The sequence below is a fragment of the Musca domestica genome, unplaced genomic scaffold (genome assembly GCF_030504385.1).
Source record: "Musca domestica strain aabys unplaced genomic scaffold, Musca_domestica.polishedcontigs.V.1.1 118, whole genome shotgun sequence".
Classification (NCBI taxonomy): domain Eukaryota; kingdom Metazoa; phylum Arthropoda; class Insecta; order Diptera; family Muscidae; genus Musca; species Musca domestica.
Window position 1 is genome coordinate 914407 of NW_026712149.1, and position 27023 is coordinate 941429.

Here is a 27023-nt window from a genome sequence, read left to right on the forward strand (position 1 = left end):
TGTAATGGTACTAAATCTGGGACTACATTTGCCAAGGCCAGTCCCAATATAATTTTGGAAAATACTTAAAAAGGGTCCACGGCTATGGGTCTATTAGCAATTTTTAATCACTTCCTTTTAATATATTTTTAGAAAATATTAAAAAGGATCCATTAAAAATTTTCTATTAGAAATTTTTAATCACTTCCTTTTTAAATAAAAGTCGCAATCTTTAAATTTGCCCTGAAATAAATATGAAAAAGCAGCGATATCGAGAAACCGATTACTCGATGCTCGAAATAACTAAGAACCATTTTTTAAGAACATTCCATTTAAAATTTGAATTATTTCATTTAAAAGTCCATCAAAAAAAAAAAAAAAAAAACTGCTAATTTCGGACCGAAACTTTAATACCATTCAATATTTAGAAAGAAAATTGTAAACTTAAAAAAAACCTCAAAAATATTGCTAAAATGAAGCCGTTATATGGGAGACGAAGATGTGGACCGCCATAAGTAATTTTCAGCCATGGGCTGTAGTACCGATTACGAACTTCAAATATAAAATTTCAAATACTTCAGGTGAATAATTTTGCTAAAATCATCAAAATATCGAATAACGTTATATGGGGGCTATACGAAGACGTGGACCTACATACGCATTTTTTACAACATGCTTTATTATCCATTACGAACTTCAAATACGAAATTTGAAACAATTCCAGAGAATAATGCCTGGGAGGTATCGTTATATGGGGGCTATACGAAGATGTCGTCCACCATACGCATTTTTTGCATTTTATGCTGTAGTACCCATTAAGACCTTAAGATACGAAATTTGAAACAATTCCGGTGTGTACTGTCTCTAATACCATAAAAATCCCGAATATCGAAAGGTACAGTCCCATTATGAACCCATTTGCGAGCTGTACCTGGCTACACGTGTGCAAAATCTCAATTCGTTCGAAAGATGATTACAACTGATAAACGGACATATAGACAGACAGACGGACACTGATAAATCGACTTAGAATTTTACGCTGATCAAGAATATATTAACTTAGTTGGGTCCGACATATGATTATTTCGAGGAGTTAAAAACGAAATAACAAAGTTGATATACCCTCCTTGTTTGGATTGGTGTTTTTTGCCAATCGACGTTTACAAATCTCGATTCAATACTGAACTGATTGACTTGATCGTAGTTATTCGGTCCTCGTCGATACGAGGAAAAATCTAAAATTTTAATCCTGAATGTTTTACCATATTACAAAGAAATGGCAAACACGTCCATTCGGCAACGAACATCAAACCAATGCATGTAAACAACAAAGAGACCAATAAGTATAAATACGAGTGAGTGGGAGATAGCGATTAAGGACGTCACAATGACAAACACGGTAACCACTGAGTGATAAAAATTGTTCGGAAAATGTTACCAAAAAAGATCACAGATATTCTTGTTAGAAATGAAGCTTACTCGTGAGAGGGAGTGCTCGAAGAGTGGTCGTTTATAGTAAAATTCGAGGTTTTATATTTCCAACCAAAGTCGATTTCGATTTTAGATTTTTAATGAGCAGTTTTAATCACGAGTTTTGAGCATAGTTTTACTCGTTTTCCGACGGGACTGAAACTTGCTCGTGAGAGGGAGTGCCCGAAGAGTGGGAGATTTATACGGAATTTACTCTTCATGGTTTTATTTTATGTAGGAGCACTATTGAGTTACTCCTGTTTGAAAATTTTGAGTGGAAATCGAACGGCTCCAAATAGAGTAAGAGTTTGTCCGAAAACTGAAAGAGAGTGGGAAAATGATTTTGTCTGGAAAGGACAGGTGGATATTGTGTACAAAAGCAACAAAACCATTCGTATTATATTACAACAGATTGGCGATAATGCTCTTCAACATAGTTGTTTTTGTTTTCGTTTGAAGATATGATTTGAAAAAAAATACACATACATACAAAAACAACAACGACAAGGCAAAAACTAAAAAAGTGCTCGGCACGATATCAAGCGGATTTTACTTACACTCTGAAACGAGCAAAGCATGCTCTCTCGAGCGAAATCGAAAAGTATTCTCAATTTTTTTTACTCCCAGCTGTGCTCTCGCATTAATTTGGAGGTCTGATAAAAACTCGTTCATCGTTGCATACTTTTCGGATACTACGAAAATCCTATGAACTGTAGCTGAAAGAAACAGAATACTTTAAAAAGCCACTCTTTATTGCACCTGGCAAAATGTTGAAAAAACAATCCGATCCCTAAAATCGTTTTTAAAAAATAATATCATCAAACTTCAGTTTAAAACAATTACATATCGATAGCCATATTCAAAAAATTTTCAAATTTCAGTGAGTATAAACTCTTCAGAATTTCACCAAAAAGAAAAAAAAAAAAGAAACATAATTTGTTTATTCGAATTAAAAATTTAATTTGACTAATTTTAAATTATTTTTTAATTATAATTCGAAATAAATTAATTTGAAATATGAATTATGTTTATGTGTAATTTTGGTATCTTCAAATGTTTTACCTTGGCAATTATTTAAAATTTCCATTTTTTTAAGCCGCTACTTAAAATTGTTGTTATTGTTGTGTGTAATGGAAAAGAAACAAAATAAAAACACTGCAAAACAACACGATGACCATAAACAATGACAGAACAACAGAAAGCAAACACTTGTTGCTCTGTTTGTGGTAATCATGTAACACATTTATGTTTGCTGTATGTTGTTGTTTTTGTTGTTGTCGCAACTGCTGCTATTGCAAACACATTCCTTTTGTGTTGCTCCTTTTGATCATCGACTTGCTGGCAACATACATACATACATACATACATACTTACATCCATGCATACATTTCTGCTACAATTTGTGGCCATAATCATTTCTTAGTCAAATGTAATTATTTTTTCAATTGTACACCTTTTAGACATACACTGGAAATTGTATTTTACCGGCAATTGTTGCAGACGTCGGTGGCGGCGACGGTGACGACGACAACTGCCTGCCTGCTCTCATATATTGGTCAAGATAATGCATATGGCAAATAAAGAAAAAACTACGACAACAACAACAACACAAAATGGGAGCAATAAGGTGGTAAACATAATGCAACACATTTGTGGTCGGTGGCAGAGGTGGCAAAGATCAACAGTTTATAATAGTGTGCCAGCAATGCACTGGGAGAAATATTGACTTTATTAAATGCTCTTCATTTTACAATTAGAAACTTTTTTTGAGCATTTGGAAATGTTTGCTATTGCAATTTCTTTGAAGAACCATAACCCATAGCTTGAAAGAGAATTGTACTTAAATTCAATCTCGGGGCAATATTTTAAATGATTTTTGAAATTCGGCCTACAGTTCACTAGTTCGAGTCTTTTTTTTAATTTTTAATAATTAATAATTAATTAATTTTTTTGCTAATTGTCACACATGGTCTACTTACATGCGTTACTTACTTCACTAAATCTTAAAAAAAGCTAATCGCAACCCAGCTAACAATTTCTTCCTGTGGGCCCTGATTTTTGATTTTTTTTTTTTGGAGATTTCTAATTATTTGTTTAGAAATTTGCAGATTTTTCTAAATTTCTTCCAAAAATAGGAGCGATTTTCTAATTAAAAAAAACTGATTTCAAGGAACTTTATTTCAAATTCAGAGCGAGATCTCCTGGAAACGCTAATATATATATTTTAAAATTTCTTAGAAGAACTTTTAAATTTCTGTGACCATGTCTTTTGTACCGGAATGAAAGGAATACGGAATTAGAATGGGAAATGTTTGCGTAGATGCGGACCGAATTCGGAATAAAATATTAACTGTGTAATTACAACTAATAACACAAAAAGTGCTGTGGTCTTGGAAACAGCATAGCGTTACTACATAAAAAGAGCTCAAAACCCCAAAATGTGAAGTCTGAGTTACTATTCCAAAAGATGGATATATTCCAAAGATCTCTATAAAATTATGTTTTGCAATTTACAGCGAAATGGGAAAAATTCCAGTTTTTTTCAGAAATAAACTCGGTTTTTATTAACATAAATATATGGTATTTTTTCATGGTATATACTGAATATACACATTTCTTTTGTTCGGAGGCGCACAACGAAATGTGATCTGGAATAATACTTCCTTTGATTCTTTACCCAAAAAATGAACTATAAAGAGAGATTTTGACATAAATTGGAAACGTGTTAAATTAAGAGTATAAAAAGCAACGACATTATTTTCACATGTGGTATATACATTCGAATGTAATTTTCATAGAAACTATTGTATCTATATATATAGATTATTCTGAGATTTATAGTGAAATTTTGTGCAGAATATGTCTTCCATTGACACCTTCTGCCTAAAATTAAATCTAGTGCTACATTCAGGCGTCAAGTCGAAAAAAGTCAAAGAAAAAATTGACAAAAATTAGGGAATTCTTTTTTTATGGAAAATTGATGCACATATTTTTTTGATATATAACAGAATTAGAGATTTCTTTTCTGGGACAACTTATAGTGAAATTTTATGAAGAATATTTCTGTCTTTAACGTCAGCTTTCTAAAATGATGCTTTGTTGGTGATTTTTGCAACAACTCATAAAATGTACGTCTGTAAACCTAAAATGTGTTTTTTGGAGTTTAGGTAAAATGTGGACTTTTGAAATCTTCTAGAACCTCTAGTAGAATTTTATGACAAATAATTGCAGAATATTTTGACTTGTTACGATCCCGTTTAAAGGTCATTTTTAACGATACTTTAAAAAAGAACCAAACCGACCCCTTTATTGTCTCACTTGATAGTTAACATTTTCAACCAAAATACTGCTCCTACTTTGCTTTGAAATATTGCCGAAGACAGTATATACCTAAAATGCTCTGATTCCGAGGAATCTTAATCCGAAATTTTCCAAAAATAATGGGTAGAGAGGGGAAGCCCCCCTTCAATTTAGCTTAATGCGATATAAACTTTCAAAACGCAGATACACGTGTCTTCTTTTTTATCTCGGCTTGTTTTGGGTTGTACAGTGTTGTAAAATGTTCGAATCAAACTTACTACACTTTTTCTCAATTTTCCTAAATTTGGTAATATTTATGCTCATATTTTATGTAGTCTAAAAATGGAATAAATTTGTCCACTTCTTCTGGTACCTCCCTGGTAAAGGGTAAAAATTTTCAAAAATCATATATTACATATAAACTGAGGGGAGTTCAATACACACAGGCAAATAAAGGCCTAGCCCTATACTAAGGGTATAGCAAGTGATACTTTTTAACTTGTTTTTTTTCTTTTTTCCTGTGTATGACTCAAACCCAGCTAGCCAGCCAGCTCAATGATTGAATAATTGTTGTGTTGTTACAGTTTCTTAAACTTCCGTCCGTTTGCAAAATAATTTTAGTAGCTTTGTTTTTTTTTTCCTTTTGGTAACAAAAATTACAACAAACGGACACTTGTTGTAATGAAACAAAATGCAAAAAACAAAAATGTGGACAGACAAACGCACTTGCGGACATAACTAGCTGGCTGGCCGGTTGCATTGAAATTGGCCAGTACAAAACAACAAAACAGTAGCAATTGTTGGCAAAGCATCGCGTGATCACCAACAATTTACTGCAGAAAAATATAACTATTTTGGCCAGAGCAGAGAGAAGGCTCTGGCAGTAACCGCCAACGCCAGCAGAAATGATTCAGTAACACCAACAACAACAACATCAAAAACAACAAACCCATTGGTCTGAACATAAAATAGCTTAAGTTACAACCTGGCGGAGTTAACAAAACTATCTTCAAAACACTGATCCTGTCGTCATTGGTGCTGGTGCTGTTGTTGCCGGTGGAAGAGAAAAAAAATTATAGGGGAGAGATCACAGGCAAGCATCCGTTCCAACTCTTTTCCAATGTCGTTGTTGTTGTTGTTCTTGTTAATATTGTGGCCAACCGTTGGCTATTTTGTCTTCGTCTATATCTTACAGTAGTATATTTACCTTTTAAAGCCATAATTATTAACAATACCACTACTTTAGTTTAAATTAAAAAGTCCGGCCACAAGGAATTGTATGGCAATGCCGATGACGATGATGATGATGGTGGCTGGGAAACATTGGCAGTGGTAGGGCCATGGGCTTTTGTTCTGCAGCAAAAGTAACAAGAAGCCAAGAGAAAAAAATTGAAAATTAAATAACTTTAAACAGGATCGAATATTTAAACCACTTTACTTATTAAGCAGCGGCATATTGTATGCCATTTGGGGATTTGCTTACTGCAGTCCATGCGCAGGCGCAGGCGCTTGAATGCTGTGGCAATAAAAATGCAGACACCTCTTTATAAAAAAGACCAAGCATTCGGAATGACTGACTCACACCCAATGCCAAGAAGCTTCCCTACTGGATATTTTTCCTCTCCTCCATTTTGCATCTTGATAGCTGCTAACTTTAAATCCTTGATGGTAGTTGTTGGTGTTGTTGTTTATTGTTGCTTAGGGTATCCAGAAGTAAAAGTTGGTGCAAGGAGACCTCTTGATTAACTTTAAGATATTGTTATTATCCCCCACATAAATGGTAGTTTGGTATGCAGTAGTTTGACAACATTTGTTTGTCGGCCAGGCTGATCGGTTGAATATCTATCTCACCGCTTGGTTGGTTGTTGGGTTATTAGTTGTTGTTGTTTTTGTTGTATATGCAAACGAAATAACTTCATGTTTTGCTGCACACAACACCATCATTATTATCATCATTATGATTTGCATCATTATGAAGACCTGGAAATTATTACATTTTTATGACAACGTTGTTGGGCACCTCTTTTTCGCTGTCCTTTTTGTCCCTTCGCATTAATTTTGATTGCGTATTATAAATGTATTGGCAATTTTTTGTCCTGTTTCTTTACACATCAAGAGCTGGGAAACAGGTGCTTTTCGGCGGTGGTAGTTCATATATGCGGCTTGTTTAGTTGCCGTTAATTGAAAATGAAATTTAGTTTTTTTTATTTTTTAAACATCGCGCTGAAAGATAAATGATTTTGTTTAAAGGGACTTTAAAGAAATTAATTTAAGGTCATGAGCAAATATTAAGTCATTACGGCTAAATGAGGGGCTTATAGCATATTTAAGGTAATTATTTGGAATTGTTTGCGAAAAAATATTGTCTGAGGAAAAATAATATCATCTGGCAAAAAAATTTGTCACATGAATATTTTCATAGAGAAAATAGTTTTCAAACCAATTTCTCATAGAATAGGATTCCATGGCATGAATACTGTAATCCTTTCCAGGATATTTGGAGTTGATTCAGTCGTGTTCCTCCATCTCAAATTGGAACATCTTAATATGTTTTTTATCACATTTAGATTATGTTCAAAGATGGAAACAATCAATCCACTCCTGGTATATTCCTCAAATAAGTAACAAGTAAAAAAAGCAGCTAAGTTCGGCTGGGCTGTAGTATCGATTCGGCACTTCAAATACGAAATTTGAAACAATTCCGGTGAATAATGTTGCTATTATCATCAAAATATCGGATAAAGGCAGGCGCCGTTATATGTTGGCTATACGAAGACGTGGACCTCCATAGGTAATTTTCTGGTATAGGTTGAAGTACTCATTACGAGCTTCAAACTTTAAATACGATATTTGAAACAATTCCGGTCAAAAATGTCGCTAAAATTAGAAAAATACCGAATTTCGGGATGTACCGTTATATGGTGGACATACGATATCGTGGACATATATAGACAATTTTCTCCAGGGGATGAAGTACTCAGAACCAATTCCTGGTGTGTATTGTCAGACAATTCCATTGAAAATTTAGGCTACAATCATCAAAATACCGAATATTGGGAGGTACCGCTATATGGGGAATATACGATATCGTGGACCTATATAGACAATTCTCTTCCAGGGGCACACCTCTAAGAAGGAACGGTTTGTGGAAATTTTCAGACAATTCCATTTGAAAATTTAGGCTACAATCATCAAAATACCGAATATCGGGAGGTGCCGTTATATGGGGCATATACGATATCGTGGACCCATATAGACAACATTCTTACAGGCGCATTTCACCGCAACACTCTTCATTTTTTGGTTTTGTTATCCGGTATTCTCTCCCCTCATGAATCTTATTACCATTTGATGGACTTGTTAAGTATTATTGGCATTACTTACTACCTATACAACCGACTACCAATCTTTTTTTTACATGGCCATATCACAGAATGTAAGTACTTACCTAATTGCTACTAGAGTTGAATTTGTGTTTAATTTCCACACAGTTTATTTTTTTCCGGCAATTGTAGGGGTTGAATTTGCCATTACTAAATAATGGGTTTCTTAAGTATATGTTGGCATCAGAGAAGTACTTACAAAGAAAGCATCCCAATATCGTATTTTAACACGACATATCATCGTAAGTACTTACGAAACTGCTTTCAAGACTCAATAAATATGTTCAAGAAAACAGCTAGTCTATTTTTAGTTCAATTGGTATTAAATTTCAGCATTACACATCCAGCCATTGTACCACTAGCTTCTAAAAGAGCTGCTTCCAAAACTTTAGTATTCTCTCGAAATTTCTGTATCTTAATTTAACACCAGGACATCTTAACATTTCTCCTTTGTGTGTTTTCGGAAGAGGCATTTTTGCTCTCTTGTTATCCATTATTACCAATAATTTGCATCTGCGTTTTGCTGCTGATTACAGAGTCACATCATACTTTGTACCTAAATCTGTACCTTTTTTGAAAAAATTGCAATAAAGCTTCAAGCTAAAAAATGATATTATTAAATAATATTAGGTTTTTTCTAAACAAGTTGTGTGTGTGTGTTTTTTAACCACATTAGACATTAGAACAATCTATTAAGCTAACTCACCTACCACAATTGACTTAGCACACACACAGGCTCGCAAATCGGGTCACAAAAGGTTAGATGTTAATAACAGTTAATTTCCAAGTAGAATTTTTTCTCAATTGAATGACAACAAAGCAAACTGGCAATTGCGGCTGTGGTGGTGGTGGTGTTGGCGTCAGCGACAACGACTGCAAACAATGCCGGCCAAACAATCATTTCAAGTGGCAATTGAGGTGAGTTAGGAACTTTAATAATAGGCGCCAAATAATCGCACCACATTTATCCACAATGGCAAAGAACAACACGATATGTTTTTTTGTTTAATACAATTGAACAAAGACACAAGAACTGTAAACGTTTTGGCGACAACAACAGCAACCGAACAATAAACAAAAAGCTTTTCAAAATAAACAATGTGAAGAAAGCTGATTTGTGGGATCATGCGGTTAACACCTACCCACCCCCGCATTTTAGCGAGAGTGTTGGGAGCAATTGCCTCCATCACACACACACACACACTAGCACTCTCAAATGTTTTTTTATGGATTTTCATTGGAATTGTACAATGTATGTATGTCGTCCGTCAGTTAGGGCGTGTTGTATGTTGTATTGTGTGTGCCAATATCATTATTATTATTGTTGTTGCTACATCTAAAGCTGCTGCTGCTGCTGTTGTAGTGTATAAGAAGAAAAACAAAAGAAAAAACAACGGCGAACGAATGAAAGCCAACAACATCCACAATAAACAAAAAATAATAATGAAATGCTAAACGCTGATTGGTTGGTTGGTAGTTCGTTTGTGGGCCCATGCGTCTTTTTGTTGTTGTTCTTGTTTTTTATGAGAGCTCACCGTATTGAATAATAAATAATGTGTAGAAATGTTTACATTTCGGCGCAATGAAATAGCAATTTCATGGGAATAATGTAGGGAAAAATTGGTATATGGTATTTTGTTATTAATAATTATTAATAATTTCAAAATTTATGTATACTCTTCAACACACGAAGAAAAGTATAGTACTAATTGTCATATTTCATCAGTAACGCCTAGTTTCAGCTTTACGCTTAATGTAAACCACATACCCTCTGCATTAGCAGCATCCCAAAAATAATGATAACTTCATACCCCCTGCATTACCAACAAGCTAACATTTCCAATAAGAACTGCTGTAATTTTACAAATAAGGTTCCAGTATTCGAAACATACCTATATTTCCTTGCAAAGATACCAGCAGATATTTGCTATTTGAAAGGTTGTGTCCCAAAATACATTCCGCCTGTAACTCCTCAAAATACTCATGGCATTAGCCATGAGTAAAATCTGTTGTAATCTTTTGAACGAATTGAGATAGAAGCCTAAAATTTTGAATACGTGTATTTTTTTTTTGTAAGTAGGCAAGTTAAGTTCGTAAATGAGACACTTTTTCGTATAGCCCCCATATAACGATACCTTCCGATATTCGGAATTTTAATAATTTATGTCACACTTTTAACGAAAATGTTTCAAATTTTGTATTTGAAGTTCGTATTGGGTACTACAACCTATGTCTAAAAATTTCGTATGCAGGTCCACGTTTTCACATATACCTCATATAACAGTACCTCCCGATATTCGGTATTTTGATTATGTTTGCGATATTATTCACTGGAATTGTTTCAAATCTCGTATTTGAAGTTCGTAATGGGTACTACAACCTATGACAGAAAATTGCTTATGTAGGTCCATGTCTTCATATGGCCCCTATATAACGGTATCTCCCAATATCCGGAATTTTCATGATTTTAGAGACATTATAGACTGGAATTTGAAACAATTCGTACTTGAAATTTGGAATCTATACTATAGCCCATGACAAAAAATTACCTATGCAGGTCTACGTCTTCGTGTAGCCCCATATTGTGGTCTTCATTAAAGCGATATTTTTCAGAATTATTTGAAATTTTTCAAGTTCCTTCCAAATGATGGAGGATATTAAAACTTCAGCCCGACCGAACTTAGCTGTTTTTTCACTTATTACCTATCAGTTCTTTTTCCAACAAAATCAACTGAATTTTGACCGTAAGGTCAATATAAGTTTGGGTATTTTTAAGATTTCTATTAAAGGTGAGATTTCCTCGATTTTACTCGCGAGTGAAAAATTCTCGCGAGCAGGAGTGCTCGGATAATACACGTTTCTGAAGAAGTTTTCTCTCCACGTCCTTGTTGTGCATAAGAGAGCTCGAGAGTATTATTCCTGTTTGAAAAAAGCAAGTGGAAGATTGTATAAAACAGTCAGAACAACAAAAGCAACATAGCTAAAAATACTAAAAGCAAGCAATGATTTTTTTTGGCTAAAAGAAGAAATTCTCAGCTACCCTTCGCAAACACATTGCCCTTATTATTACCAAGCCTTCAAAGTTCTAATCTACTAATCTTGAATTTGACTGAATTACCTGAGGGAGAATAAAAAAGCTAATTTCTTAAAGGAAATAATTCTACTCACCTAATAAAAAGTGATGAGCCCTATATAAATAGATTTCGGCCAGTGACTATTTTTCTCTCATAAAATTACATATTTTCGTAAATAACAAAAGTAGGCGTAACACCACGCCCACACTTTAAATATTTTTGGCACTAAGTTTAAGGATCAAATCTCAGAGAAATTTCATCGGATTCTTCTCTTTAAGACAATGTTTAGCCCATTGTAGAATTACGAAGGTAAAGTCATGCAATCATATGCTTACAATTTTTTTCAAAATTATTCGTTCCATTGTATACACAGAAATCAGAGATGGGAACCTCTTTTTTATTCAGTGAAATTTGACAAGGTAAATTACACAAAATGCAGAGATGGATATATTTATTTTAAATTAATTTATATTCTTAATTTTATCATGGCATAGCCATAAAAGACTGTTTTTGTTTCTTTACATTGAGAATATTCTATGCTTTGCTAAAAAATTACTCACAAATGTATCATGAATATGACAGTTATGTGGGAGGAGGCTACAATTCATAATGACTCTTTTTATAGGTAGCTGCATACATATATACATACTTACATACACTGAAAGTAGTTTACAAATTAAAAAAAAAATGGTGGGGATCTCTTTTCTTTGCCATCTTCTGTTGTTCGCATTAATTGTTTTATTAGCCATTTAAAAAATAAAAAATTAAAAGCTTTTGCCACTTGTCGTCTGTCATCTTTATTTAATACGTTGTGTATGATGTATGATTATTTGGTTGGTGTATGTACATAATTGGTAAATGGTTAGCGCCCCGATTCTCATATCGTTGTCAATTGTTGGTAATGCCATTGTTTAACGAACGAACAACACTTGACTGATTTTATAGCGTGTACTACATTATCACCATTAAAGGGTATTAAACCATTAAATATATAGTTATTTCTATGACTTAATCATATCGATGTGAGCGAGCGTGTGAGCGAGTTCGGGTCGAGTGTTGTTTCACTTTTCGTTTCTTTGGTAATTAAAAAAAAAAACAAGAAAATGATAAAATTGTTGTGATAACAAATTGTTAATAACCACATAAATACAAAGTCATGCAACAAAAATTATGGAATTATAACAATAAATTATTTAAAAATAAGGTCAGTTTTTGCAAGCATTGGAAAATGATAAATGTTCAAGTATTTATTATAGGTTATCGTTTAAAATGCAATATTAATCTATATTGATATGAAAGTAGGGAGGTCAAGGTGATTTGTTGTGGGAACGAGGGCCTTGTTTGGGCCGAACGAAAAACGATCAGACCCCCAAGTGGTTTTTTTCAAAATTTATTTTTCTTTTTTTTTTAATGAAAAAAAAAAAAAATAAAAAATAAACATTAGTAATAGTTAAATTATCAGCGGGAGATAACAAAAATGCCGTTTAAATTAAAAATTAAAATAAAACAAAAAAATATATATTGCAAAATTAAAATAAAATACCTCAAATTCCGGTTTTTATCATATATAAACTAATGGAAAGCTCAATATGTTACGTGATATTAAGCTATACTTTAGTCTATATATCATAAAAATCGGGCTCTTGTTGTTGAATTTAAGGTCGAAGTCCAAAAAAATTTTGGTTAATTTTTAATTTTAGTTTTTACTAAAAAACTTTTTTTTATTATCACGCGGTGGGAATTTTAAAATTTTACAAAAAAAAAAAGAATATTTAAAAACAAATTCAATGGTAATTTCCGATAACTCTTTTACTTTCTATCAGCCAACCGCCGCCCACAAACAATATCTATAATTTTTATAATTACTCACCTAAAAGAAAAAAAAATATATATAAAATAATAAATCACAAGTTGATGTTATTACACAAATCATTTTTGAGGGTTATTAAAATATTTCCTGAGCAGAAAAAAACGAATATCTTAAATATATATGGAGGAGCAAAAAAATCAGACTCATTTGTGTTATGAAAAATTACGATAATTATGTTATGGCTATGTGCGGAGATTTGCCCCCTTTTGGGGCTATGATGTAAAGCGATTTTCCTTTGTTTTCTTTTGTCATGGCGTCATTTTTCCTCTTTTTTCCGCTTGAAACAGCACCACGACAACAATGTTGCCATAAAGCTGTTAATATTTCATAATTATGTTGCAAAAAAAAAGAAAAAAAATACAATGAATAAAATTGGACAAGTGTTGAAACCAAAAAAGGAAAAAAATGGAAAATCGCCATAAAGGACCCTGAAAATTGCATGCTCTTCATTGTTGTTTTTTTTTTTTTTTGCATACATATTTTTTAAATGTATACAAAACAGTATGTAAAAAAAATGCATTTTTTTCACAAAAGGTCATAAGTATTGTTGATGGAGGGTGGTTGTGCGTTGCATGGCCAATTAAATAATTATGTTAAAAAATATAGCATACTTTGGGGGTTTACTTAACTTTTGTAATGCATTGTTTTACGTTTTTTTTTTTTAACATCAGCTTCGAATGATTGTAATAATAACAACTTAAGTTATAAATAAGGTATGAACATTTAGTGGAATGCTGAAGCTTCATAAAGCCAGTAGATCAATCGATGCTAACACTAGAACCCTGTAGGATTCATGTATCCAAATGGGTCTTAAGGATGTGTCCAGTGAAAAAATAACTAGTTTGATGTAAAATTGGTTTGAATATTTGAGATAGGAGGAAACAGTGTAAAATGTGTACTTTCATAGGAAAGGAATCCTAACCCAGTATGTTAGATCTGCGGTTCAAATCCCACAGCCAGGAACGGCTGAACTTTTGAATTTTGCATTGTCAAGGCGAAGGTCATAGGTTTATGATTTATGTGTTTATTTCTCTTTCGAGATGGGCTTAATCATCTGAATTTCTTTGAAATTCGAATTGTTTCATTGGTAATTCTATTTTTTTTTATTTTTTTTTATTCGAATTAGTCCATTGGAAATTCGAATTGTTTCACTTGTATTTAAAATCATTTTATTTATAATTCTCAAATTTGAATGTCAGGTGAAAAAAATCGAATTTCAAATGAAAAAATTCGAATTTCAAATGAAATAATTCGAAACGAAAACGGAATGTTACGAATAACAAATGAAATTCTCGAACTAAAACTGAAATACTATGAATTACAAAAGGAATTTTTGAGTTTCCAAAAAAAAAAAAATAATAAATAAATAAATAAAAATAAAATAAATAAATAAATAAATCGAATTACATCTAAAAAAGGTGGAGTAATGAAAGAACAAAAACCGGGCGGATCTAGTAGAATTATTAATGGATTTAAATGAAATTTGACAGATAAGTATTATTAGGTTGTATGTGACCTATCGTACCAAATATCATCATTTGTAATTGCTATACCGAAATATGATCCGACCTCGAAACAATTTGGGAAGAATATTTCCTGGCTGTATAAGATATCTGGTACCAAATATTATTTTTATGAAGGGTACCTATATTAATGTTTTCAGGAGACTTAAATATCAAACCGGGTAAAACACATATAGTGGCCTTATAGCTATATCTGACCCGATTTTCGCCAAATTTTAAAATATTTGATTCTAATCTAAATTTTGGCATGTGCCAAAATTCATCCTATTTGAGCTGATGTTACACATTTCTTGTACAATAAACTTCAAATCGGACGAAGATATATATGGAAGAAGCTATATCCAAATCCAAATCGAGTTCGAAAAAATTTGAGCAAATATTTTTTTAGGCTGTTATCTGATATCTAGCATCAAATATCAATGTTATGGAGTATATATTAAGGCTTTTGCGGATCTTAAATATCAAATCGGATGAAACACATATGTGGTAGCTATAGCTATATCTGAACCGATTTTCAATAAGTTTGACATACTCGCTTTTGGACGATATTCTGTTGTATAGCCGACAGTTCACCTCATTTGGGTTGATATTACACATTTGGTGTACAATAAATTTCAAATCGGACGAAGATACATATATGGGCGTAAGATTCAAATCTGAACCGATCTGGACAATATGTTCTTCCTATTAATTTTTAATAACTTATACCGTATGTAATTGTTATGGAGTGTGTATTACGACTATTGGGCGATTTTAACATAAAATCGGCTGGAACATGGATGTGGTAGCTATAGCTACATTTTGATCCGATGTTCACCAAATTCGACATACTTGATCCTAGGGTAAATTCATTCCAATTCCCCCGCCCATGTGAAATTCAACACACCTCTCACACAGCCATAGCTTGTGCATAAAGCTCACCATCGATCAGTAAACTCACCACCAGAATTTTTAGTTTGTTTACCAACAACAAATTTGCTTTGCAAACAGTCACTAGCTTTTCAATTAAGCAGGATGTCCTGTCGCTTGATTTCATGATTTTCAATTTCGCATAGAATTAACACACCCAATGTTCTCCGAGAGGTATAAATAGCAATTGATGTATTTTTAGAACACTAGAGGTGAAATTAAAAAAAATAATTTCACCTCTAGTGTTCTTCATTTTTTGTTTTGCACAATTGTGCTAGAAATTTTACCCAGACATCATGAATATTTTTCCCTGTTCCGTTTATTCCCTATACATTTTTTTTTATTTTTCTTGGCTTTTATGCCACTTTTGTTTCCCTTTTTTTGGCTTTCTGACAAGTTAAGTGGATAATATTTAATGTGTCGTGAAGTACTTAATTTAAATGGGGGTCCTTATTACTGGAGTTTTTCATATTAATCCACTCCCCGAAATAAACGAAACAAAAAAGGAAGAAAAAGAACCGCTCATAATTTATGACAGGATTTTGCTTGCTTGTTTAAGTGGCCATGTAACAAATTGCCAAGTTAAAACATTGCCAAAAAAATATTGTTTAATGCGAAAATAAATAAAAAAGAAATGTCGCTAACCCACCTCCATCCTACACCCTCGCCACCAGTATATTGATAAATAAATCACTAATTAATACAAGTACCGCAGAATTCTACCAGTGACACCCATGATGAGTCCATCTTTGCAAAAAAAAAAAAAAAACCGATAAGAAGACCGACCCAATGTGAAATGACTCCAGTTTTAAGTGTTAAACAAACAAGGCAATAAACCAATATTATTTTCTTGTACAAAACGATGGTCGTCGGCTGGACGTCGTCAACAGATTTAAGAATACCACATTTCTGTATAAGTTCTCAAATATTGACACAAGTAATGTCTGCCGCTTGATGGCGCATTTAACTAAACCATCATGACACTCGGTGTGCAATGTACTCGTACCGCACCGCACACCAACACACACACACACAATTAGCCATGGTGCATAACACAAAAATAATAATAATAATAAAAACAACAATCTTTGTCGTAAGCCAAATACCAGGAGAAGCTAATAAACACTGCAAATATACCGGAGATGGTTTCGATTTGTGAAGGTGCCTTTGCCCCGGCGCATACGGTAAATGTACCAAATTGTTAAACAAACGTTAAACAATTTGCTTTCTTTACGTGTTATCAGCAGCAGCAAAAATAAAAAAGAGTAAACTGAAATAACGTTATACGCCAGCCAGCCAGTCAGTCAGCCATCCAGCCAGTGACAATGACAACGCCATCCAGCGTGTGGGCGATCAATCGTGCGTGCAATGCAGTTAGTGCGACAAAAATTTCGTTGTTTATCTGTTTGCATGCCGGTGTTTCTCTTCTCAAGTTTTTCGTTTTGTGTGAAATCTTAGGGGCGACAATTTTTTTATTTGGTTTTCAAGAAAAAGAAAAGAAATAGCGTTTTTTTCTGTTATGCTTACTTATGGTATGTGTGAAAAAATATTTTTTTTGGATGGTACTTAAGACGAAAAAAATCCAAGCAATAAACAACATTTGTATGATTATGGGTTGGGGTGGGTAGGCAATAAATTATAAATAATGATGATGATATCATTAATGGCTTAGATAAAAGAGAACGAGATTTGCACTGTGTGTGTTTTTAAAAGAGGGGAAATGGTTTGCAAGAACTTCGCTTTACCTGCATTGCTTTTAGCTGCATTTTGGGTGTAGCTTGAGTTTCATTTTAAGAATTTACTTTTATGTGGGAAAATACCAATTATATAATTGCTCTTGAAATAAATTTGACTTTGTGTCTAGCTTCAGTCACGTGTCCCGCTATCTGCTTACAAGGTTCTCCTGGAATCAATTATTTGTACCGTCTCAAATCGAGCTTTAACAGAATTTGTTGATATAATAGGTTAGAAGTGTGATTTGTAAGAAAATACGATTGTTAAAAATTGATTAAGAGCCCCGAATATAGGGACACGAACCTGCATGACAATTTTCTGCGACATGCTGTAGTACACATTACACAATACGGTGAATAATATCGCTAAAATCATAAAAAACACCGAATATAGGGAGGTACGGTTATATGGGGGCTATACAAAGACCTGGACCTGATTAGGAACTTTTAATACGAAATTTGAAATAATTCCGGTGAATAATGTCGCTAAAATCGTCAAAATGACGATTATGGGGAGGTATACAGGTATACGACCTACATATATAGCCCATTTTAAATAAAAAAATTCCTGCAGAGGAACACACATGTTTGAGTAAAATTTTATCAACCTACTTTAATTTATTCGGAAGCTAGAGTTATGCTGATCAAGTTCGGCTAAGTTCGGCCGGGTCGAACTTTTTATACCCTCAACCATTTGGAAGGAAATTTCAAATATAAATAAAAATCCTGCTGAGAAAGTGGTGCCTTTACGAACTCCAAATATCAAGTTTGAGTTAATTCTGTTGGCTAAAATCATCCAAATAATGGACCTGAATCGAACATTTTTTGCAAGGAGAGAACAGACCTACTGACAACCCCAGTTGTCAAGTTTTAGCTAATTATTTTGGAAGTTGTACCAGAAAGCTCAAAAATACCGAAAATCGGGAAGAATCCTTATATGGGGGCTATACCTAAACGTGGGCCAATATAGCGTATTTTCAGTACCTATAAAATATACCCTTGTGCCAAATTTCAAAGCTCTAGATTAAATAATGTGGACTCTCTCGTGATTTTCACAGATTGTCAAGTTTTAGCTAATTATTTTGGAAGTTTTGCCAGAAAGCTCAAAAATACCGAAAATCGGGAGGAATCGTTATATGGGGGCTATACCTAAACGTGGGCCAATATAGCGTATTTTCAGTACCTATAAAATATACCCTTGAGCCAAATTTCAAAGCTCTAGAATAAATAATGTGGACTCTCTCGTGATTTTCACAGATATACGGAAGGAAGGATCGATATCGCTAAATCGCCTCATACTTTTATTCTGATCAGGAATATTTAAAATATTTGGGGTCTCCCACGAATATTTCGAAAACGGAATAAAATCGCATTCCAACATTGTATGGTGGGGGGTAAAGCATATAATTCAGGAAAAATCGTGAAAGTGGCATGTGGCACTGCTGTCATGTCATACAAGTCAAGCTCTTTCATTTTTTGCAAAAAAGTGGGTTAACTTACGATTTGCTGCAACTTTGAAGAAGTACGGTCGAGCGATGTGAAATATAAACCTCAGAAACTGTAAGTTTTTTCTGATATATTTAAAATTTTGCTAAGGAAATGTTAATGTCGTCTTTTACCTGGGGAACAATCCTTAACTCGGTTTTTTATAATCGATTTTTATTTTCCCGATCATGTTTTTGTTCATTTTTTTGCATTACCACCCGAGCCCAAAATTATGCAAAGATTATATATTTTATCCCTAAAAGTTTATCTCAATGGGCAATTGAATATTAAAAAATCCCAGTCAGCAGCACATTGTAATACCGGTTTTTCAAATATCCTTTAGGAAGGATAAAATAGTTTTTGAATAATTTTTAAAAGCCGGAGACTTTTTTTAAAGTTTTTTTTTATTAATTCAATTAAATACTTTGAAAGTTAATCATTCTTATAATGTTTACATATATAATATCCTTCACGTCTTTCCAAAAAAAAAAACTTCCTATCCTCAAACATCAACAAGTAAATGACGGTCATACCATAGATAAATATACTTCTTTGCCAAAATCCAGACATAATAAGCCTTACAAGGATAAACAAAATCTACACCTTAAAAAAGCTTAGGGTTAAAATAGTCATTAAAATAAATATGCACACCTCCATGAATGCTCAAGACGAACAACAGCAAACAAAAACATTAAGAATATTGCTAACAATATTCAAATGCTAACAACGGAAATTCTTAGGATTTAAATAGAAACTTAACGCCATCCTAGGCAGGGAACTATAAAAATCAAAGAAGAAGAAGAAGAAAAAAAGCGGAGCAGGATACCCTAAGGCCTCCTTCATCTAATGTTTACCGTATAATATTTGTTTATATTTGCTAAACTAGCGTGTCTTTTCCTCATACGGTGTCTACATTCTTGCAGTGTTGTGTGTCAGCCCTTTACTCCTCCCACAATACTTCTCTCACTTCAGTAGCGCTTCATGTATGCCCTTAAGGAGCTATTTAGTTTAGTGATGTGGAAAATAATGTAACGTGCAATGTGTGTGTGGATGGATGTTTGCCACGGTGCTGCATGATTGTGTTTGGTTGTTTGCTTGTTATACTTATAAGGATAATCTAAAGGAAAACAATTCTCATATATCAAATAAGGATAAGCGCAATGCAGTAAAAACAACAAACCACCTTCTACTGGAAGATACTTAAGAACATATTTACGAAGTTACTCACTCTCATAGGAAGACATATTTAAGAAAGTCGTATAAAATTTTGGGAAAGGGCAGGCAATTACTGAAAAGGTGCTGAAATTAAATTTAATTTAAAGGGGTTGTATTGAAATATGGATAATTTTTTTTACGAAAAATCGCTAAATTTAATTTCTCCCATAAAATATGGCTTTGATGGGGAAATTTTATTAAGTAGGCCAAAAATAAAAAAAATAATTAAAAAAAAATAATAAATAATAATAATGATAACAATAACAATAATAATAATAATAATAATAATAATAATAATAATAATAATAATAATAATAATAATAATAATAATAATAATAATAATAATAATAATAATAATAATAATAATAATAATAATAATAATAATAATAATAATAATAATAATAATAATAATAATAATATTAATAATAATAATAATAATAATAAGAGTAATAATAAGAATAATAATAGCAATAATAATAATAATAATAATAATAATAATAATAATAATAATAATAATAATAATAATTATTATAATAATAATATAATAATAATAATAATAATAATAATAATAATAATAATAATAATAATAATAATAATAATAATAATAATAATAATAATAATAATAATAATAATAATAATAATAATAATAATAATAATAACAATAATAATAATAGTAATAATTATAATTATAATAATAATAATAATAATAATAATAATAATAATAATAATAATAATAATAATAATAATAATAATAATAATAATAATAATAATAATAATAATACTAATAATAATAATAATAATAACAATAATAATCATAATAATAATAATAATAATAATAATAATAATAATAATAATAATAATAATAATAATAATAATAATAATAATAATAATAATAATAATAATAATAATAATAACAATAATAATAATAATAATAATAATAATAATAATAACAATAATAATAATAATAATAATAATAATAATAATAATAATAATAATAATAATAATAATAATAATAATAATAATAATAATAATAATAATAATAATAATAATAATAATAATAATAATAATAGAAAAAGTGATACGGAAAAAAATACATATAATAATGATAATAATAAAAAATATAAAATAGTCGTAAAAACAACATTTACCGATAACAGGAGATTTTAAAAGTTTATGTCTCAATTTCTCGCTCATAAAATTTAATTTAATTAAAACATTTTAAAATCTATTATTTATTAATTTACATGCCTAAAAATAGAAATAATTTGCTTTTACGGTTTTCAAAATCTAACCAAAATTTACTTTTTTTTATTATCTTTACAGCACCAACAACTGAATTGGACTTGACCCAACCAGCCACCACAGCCCCCTCAAATCGTAAGTTCCAATCAAAAGATTTCGTCTTTTGCCACACCGACTTAAGGTCCAACTGCTCGCAAGGAACAAAGTTTTCATTACAACTGTGACCTAATGACTATGGCAGAAGGTAATGACCCTATGGGGCATCATGCAGCATCCCATCACCATCATCATCGCCAGCAGGAGCAGCAACATCACCACCAACACCACCACTATCAGCAACATCAAACAGCAGCAGCCTCGCATCAGTATGAAGCCTATACCCATTTGCCCTATGGTTTGCCACATAACCTGCCATTGGCCTTGAGTTTGCATCAGCAGGCAGCAGCTGCGGCTGCTGTTGCGGCAGCGGCTGCAGTCACTGGCAACAGCAGCAGCAGTAACAATAATACCCGCGAAGAAGATAATGCCACCAACAATAACAACAATAGCACAAACAGCTCTAGTAACTCGCTAAGCAATCCCACTATGCCTTGGAAGCAGAGGAAACGTAAGCGTCTATCGGCGGTTCTGGATAAACTGCATCATCACAATAGTTCTGGCAGCAGTGGTAGCAGCAGCAACAACAACAACAGCGCCAATAACATGGATCTGGAAAATGAATATCAGGATGATCTGGTAATGGATAAGGATGATCTCAAGAAAGAGGCTAACAACAACAACGAAGAGGATGAGGATGTAAAAATGCCATCACCCCACAATCGCACCAGTCTAAGTGACAACGAGGAACGCATGCAGGATGGCGATGTGGCCGAGTCGGCAGAAGAAGAAATGTCCATAAGCGGAGACAATGAAGGCAGTCCTAGGGTTAGCCTGAGTCCAGCAGATCATAAAATCCATAACAACAATAATAATAATAATAACAACATGGATCCTACACTACCCGCGGCAAAGTTTATCAAAACGGAAGAACCTCAAAATCCTCTCACCGTTGACATCAAGACTGAGCCACACCTACCCAACAGCCCCTATGATCGTTACTTTCCCATACCCTCACCATTATTTGGTTACTATCTCCATACCAAATATCTCAATGAAGTATTTCGAAGGAGACAGGATCTCCATACCTCGCCCATGCAGCACACACCCTCATCGATTGCCTCGTCGCAAATGGATGAAACCTCGCCCTCAGCGAAGGAGTTGAAGGAATACCACCAGAAAATGGAAAGATCTCATGAAATGCCCGAGTTTATGCCCACTTCGAATCAATCACCGCCACACAGTGTGACCATGGCATTGCCATCGCCACCACGCAGTGAAACGTCAATAAGTGAGACGACAGCAGCCAATACTTCAGATCCTGCCATAATGCCGCCACCACAGGAGAGGCCGTTGGATTTATCCGTGCGGAGTGGAGGTAACACACCAACGGGCGAGCTGATGGCCAGTGGGACGGGTGGGGGCAACAATGGCAATGCCAAGAAGTACAAATCATCCTCCCCCTTGCCGGCAACCACAATGATGTTGCCACCCAGCCAACAACCGATCTCAGCTGCCATGTCACCATCCAGTTCTGGGCATAACAGCAGTGGGGGCATGAGTAGTTCCACGAATACAATGACAACTTCTGGGGTTTCCTCCGCCCCCGTTTCACCCTACGGTTTGACTCATGCAGCGGCTGCCCATGCTGCAGCAGCTGCAGCTGCCGCAGCCATGATTAAATTGGAAATGCCCATGCATCCCTTGCATCATCATGCCCACAGTACAACGGTGGGGGTGCCCGTCATCAAGGGCGATGTGGCATCACCCACCACGAAGGAGTCGGTGGCATGGCGTTATAATCTCGATGTTTCACCCGTGGTCGAAGAAATGCCACCCGGTTCCGATGTGGCCTATGTGTGTCCCGTGTGCGGTCAAATGTTTTCACTGCACGATCGTCTGGCCAAACACATGGCCTCGCGGCACAAGTCCCGCAACCCCTCGAATGACATTGCCAAAGCATACTCCTGTGAAGTTTGTAATCGCTCCTTTGCCCGCTCCGATATGTTGACACGTCACATGCGTTTGCACACCGGTGTCAAGCCCTACACCTGCAAGGTGTGCGGACAGGTATTTTCACGTTCCGATCACTTATCAACACATCAGCGGACCCACACCGGCGAGAAGCCCTACAAGTGTCCCCAATGTCCTTATGCTGCCTGCCGAAGGGACATGATTACCAGACACATGCGTACCCATACCCGCTATGAGTCACATCAACAACGACAAGGTGGACCACCCGGCCACCATCAAATGGGAGGGGAGAACAAGCCAACATTGCCGCTCTTGGCTGATATGAAAATGAATCTTCCCATGATGTTGAAATCCGAAGACTACACCCGGACATCGCCGCTTAACAACAGCATTGGTGCTACTTTGCCGATTGTGGTGAAGACAGAGAGTGCCTAGTTAAGCGCCCGCGCTCATGCTCCTGGCCTGTGGTATGTCAATCCGCAAAGCTTTCGTTACAGAGAAAGCTTTTACACATGCAAATGATATTAGTTGAAAAACACGAAGAAGAGATACCAGATTTTTTTTAAATACTAGAAATGTACATTTGAATATCATGAAATTAGCCGCCTCCAAACTTGCCAAGTTTAAAGTAAATATTTTTGTAAGCATTAAGGCCAGGATAACTATAATTAGTAATTAATTTTATTATGATTTTATTAGCAGCATATAACTAGCAAGACAAATTAATCGATAATCTCTCTGCCAAGACTGAGTCTAAGTTTAAAGGAAATTTCCCCCCGCCCCCCAAACTACTAGAACTAATACTAAACTACCATAGAAAGTTTACAAATTGTTAACTAATTAAGCACAAACTACAGTAAGAGAGTCTACAATGATGATAAAAGGGCCAGGAGAGGAAGAGAAATGGGACACCGCCTTCTGGGGATAACTGGAGGAATCATTTCTCAATTTTGGTATTCCAAATCTCTCCAATCTCTGGACGATTTTTCTAAGCTATAATGACACGCTTGAAGCTAAACGTTAACCAATTTTTGTTGTATAGGTTGTGCCAACGTTTTTCTCAGGCAAGCTTTTGTTTTGTTTACACCCAAAAACAAAATGTTAGTTCAAATTACACAAAGATGTTTTGTTAACGTTTTTTTTTTAATTTCGTTGTAACTCTGTTTATTTTTAACAAAAGCAAAACAAAAAAAAAATATATAGTATTAATTTTCAAAACAAACACCTACTAAAGCATTTGTTAGTTTGTAATTTTTCATTATTATTAGTTACGTTAATTTTAAAAATAATTTCAAAACATCAACTATTGTTTATTTTTTTAGCATATGGCAAAACAAACAAACCAACCAACCAATCAATCAACAATTAAGCTATTTTTTTAAGGACAACAATTAGTTTAGTTAATTTTTAACCCTATTTATTTATTCATTTTGTAATTTTTTTAGTTTTTATGTTTAGTCTTTTAGAGTTTAGTTTAAATGCCAACAAACCAAGAATTCTCCCTAGGGCTCAAAACATAAAACTCCTTTTGTTTGCAAATTTAAAATTCCTTTTCTCTAATTTGTGAACATAAACTAATTTTGTCTAAAATAAGTCCTTTCTTGCTGAAAATTTTTCGAATAATTACTAAGTTTCTTTGTTGTTTTATTTTTATATATTTTTTTTGTTTTACATTTTTGATTTCATAAAATGAATTAAATTTTCTGTTTTTATCTTTTTTAGTTGATTTTAAAAATTTTAGAAAAATTTTTAGTTTTGAAAACATGTCACTTGCCCCCTCCCCCTGTAGTTAACCATCATTCCATGAATTTTGTCACAACAAATGTATTTTTTTTTTTTAATTGTTAATTTTTTCCCAACCACCTTTATGTAGTTTTAGCCTATCCTGTAAAATCGATTGTTACTGTTATTGTTTAAATCGATTTCAATGTAATTTGCCAAACACTTGCGTTTATTTTTTTACCAAGCAAAATACATGTTAAGTTTTATTAATTTGCTCTCTCTCTCTATTTTTTAATCCTGTTTTCTTTAAGAATATCCTGTTTCATTTAGCATCTTAAGCCGTTATTTATTAACAATCCTGCATTAAAATTGTTTCAGTTTTCTATTTTAATGAATTAAAAAAAAAAAACAAATTTATATTAGTTATAATTATTTATATTAATTGGTTATGATTAGTTTGTAATCCTTTTTTATATTTTTTTATTAATGTCAAAGAAAAAATAAAGAATCCAACATTGAATTGCAAAGAAAACAATTTGCATTTGAAAAAAGTAAAATATTTTGTTTTTTATTTATTTTCATTTGTTTTTATTTTTTTTTTTTTAATTTAAAAAAAAGATAAAATTAAACAGCACAGAAAGGACACCAAATGGGCGGGACCGCACAGTGTTGCAATGTCATAAAAATATTGGAAGTAGATTGATGATATATGGCGGCTTGTAATGCTTTTAGAAGCCTCAGGAAGAAAATGGGTAATATCTGTCCAAGTTCCGGTATAGCACACAGTATGACGTCTATATGATTTTACCAGATTTTGCTGATATAGAGATTATTTAGATTTTATTTTGTATGTGATCTTTTGTATCGAATATGATTGTTATTTGGTGTATGTTTGACTTTGGAAAGACAAAAATTATAGTCGGGCGAAGCATATACATTGGATATATAGCTAAAACGATGTTCACAAAAAAATCCATCCAATTTGGACTGATATTAACAATTTGGTCTACAATAAACATGAAATATATATATTATATATATATATATATATATATATATATATATATATATATATATATCTCCTGAATATCGTTAGTTTGAAATGCACATTACATAGGACTGCAATATCAAATGGGATGAAACACATACAGGGTGCGATAAAAAACTGCAACAAAGTCAACCGCCATAATTTTTATTTTGTCGGAAATAGCATCAAATTTTAGAATAAGTTTAGATTTGTTCGAATTGGTTACCTTTGGCATTAATTATGGCCTTCAAACGGCCATTGAAACCGTCACACGCTGTGCGAATGTTGCTCTGCGGTATTTTGACCCATTCCCGGCGCAGCGCTTGCTTTTTAGTATCAACCTTGCTTTCCAAAATACGCCAGATACAATAGTCCACACAATTGGTATCCTGAGATTTTGGTGCCATTGTGCGCTGGAAATTAAACGAGGAGCCTCATTTTGTAACCATTCTTGGGTGGCGCGAGCTGAGTCCTGTTGGAATGTCCAAGGTCTGTGGCCAAAATGTTTGCGTGCCCAAGGCTTTAATACACCCTCCAGAACATTTTCGCGGTAATATTCGGCATTTATTCTGAATCCACGGTCTATTAATGAGAGCGGAGAGCGACCATCGGCTGTTATGGCGTCTTACACTATCACCATGGACGGTGCTTGAGTTCTGGTGGCCAACCGAAGGTGCACATTTTCAGCTGACCTCTTTGGCAAGTAAACACCATCATTTTGTTTGTTTACAAACTGCTGGACAACGAATGTTTCCTCATTCAAATCAAATCAAATTCAGCAGTTCACCACTTTCGATTTCGGAACTATATAGCTCTTTTGAGTCTATTTTCTTCGTGTTGCGGTGTGAGTTCTTGCACTTTTTGGAATTTACCCTGATCTCATTTTTCAATATTTGCCGAATGGAATATTGCGATATGTTGAGCTCACAAGCCATTTTTCGGTCACTGCGATGCGGGTTTCGATCAAGTCACTTCTTTACTTTTCGAAGCATTTCTACTGATGTTGCTGTTTTCTTCCGCC

General features: G+C 33.5%; 1 protein-coding gene across 1 annotated transcript in view; it reads left to right on the plus strand.

The window, feature by feature from the left end:
• LOC101899402 (fez family zinc finger protein erm) overlaps nucleotides 1–24419 on the plus strand; it is a 104948-nt gene extending 80529 nt beyond the window's left edge. The window contains exon 3 of the mRNA XM_011292259.3: nucleotides 21265–24419. Coding sequence (XP_011290561.2) covers nucleotides 21412–23688 — 2277 coding nt within the window. The 5' untranslated portion in view covers nucleotides 21265–21411 and the 3' untranslated portion in view covers nucleotides 23689–24419. The remainder of the gene's footprint in view (nucleotides 1–21264) is intronic.
• The last annotated feature ends 2604 nt before the right edge of the window (nucleotides 24420–27023 follow it).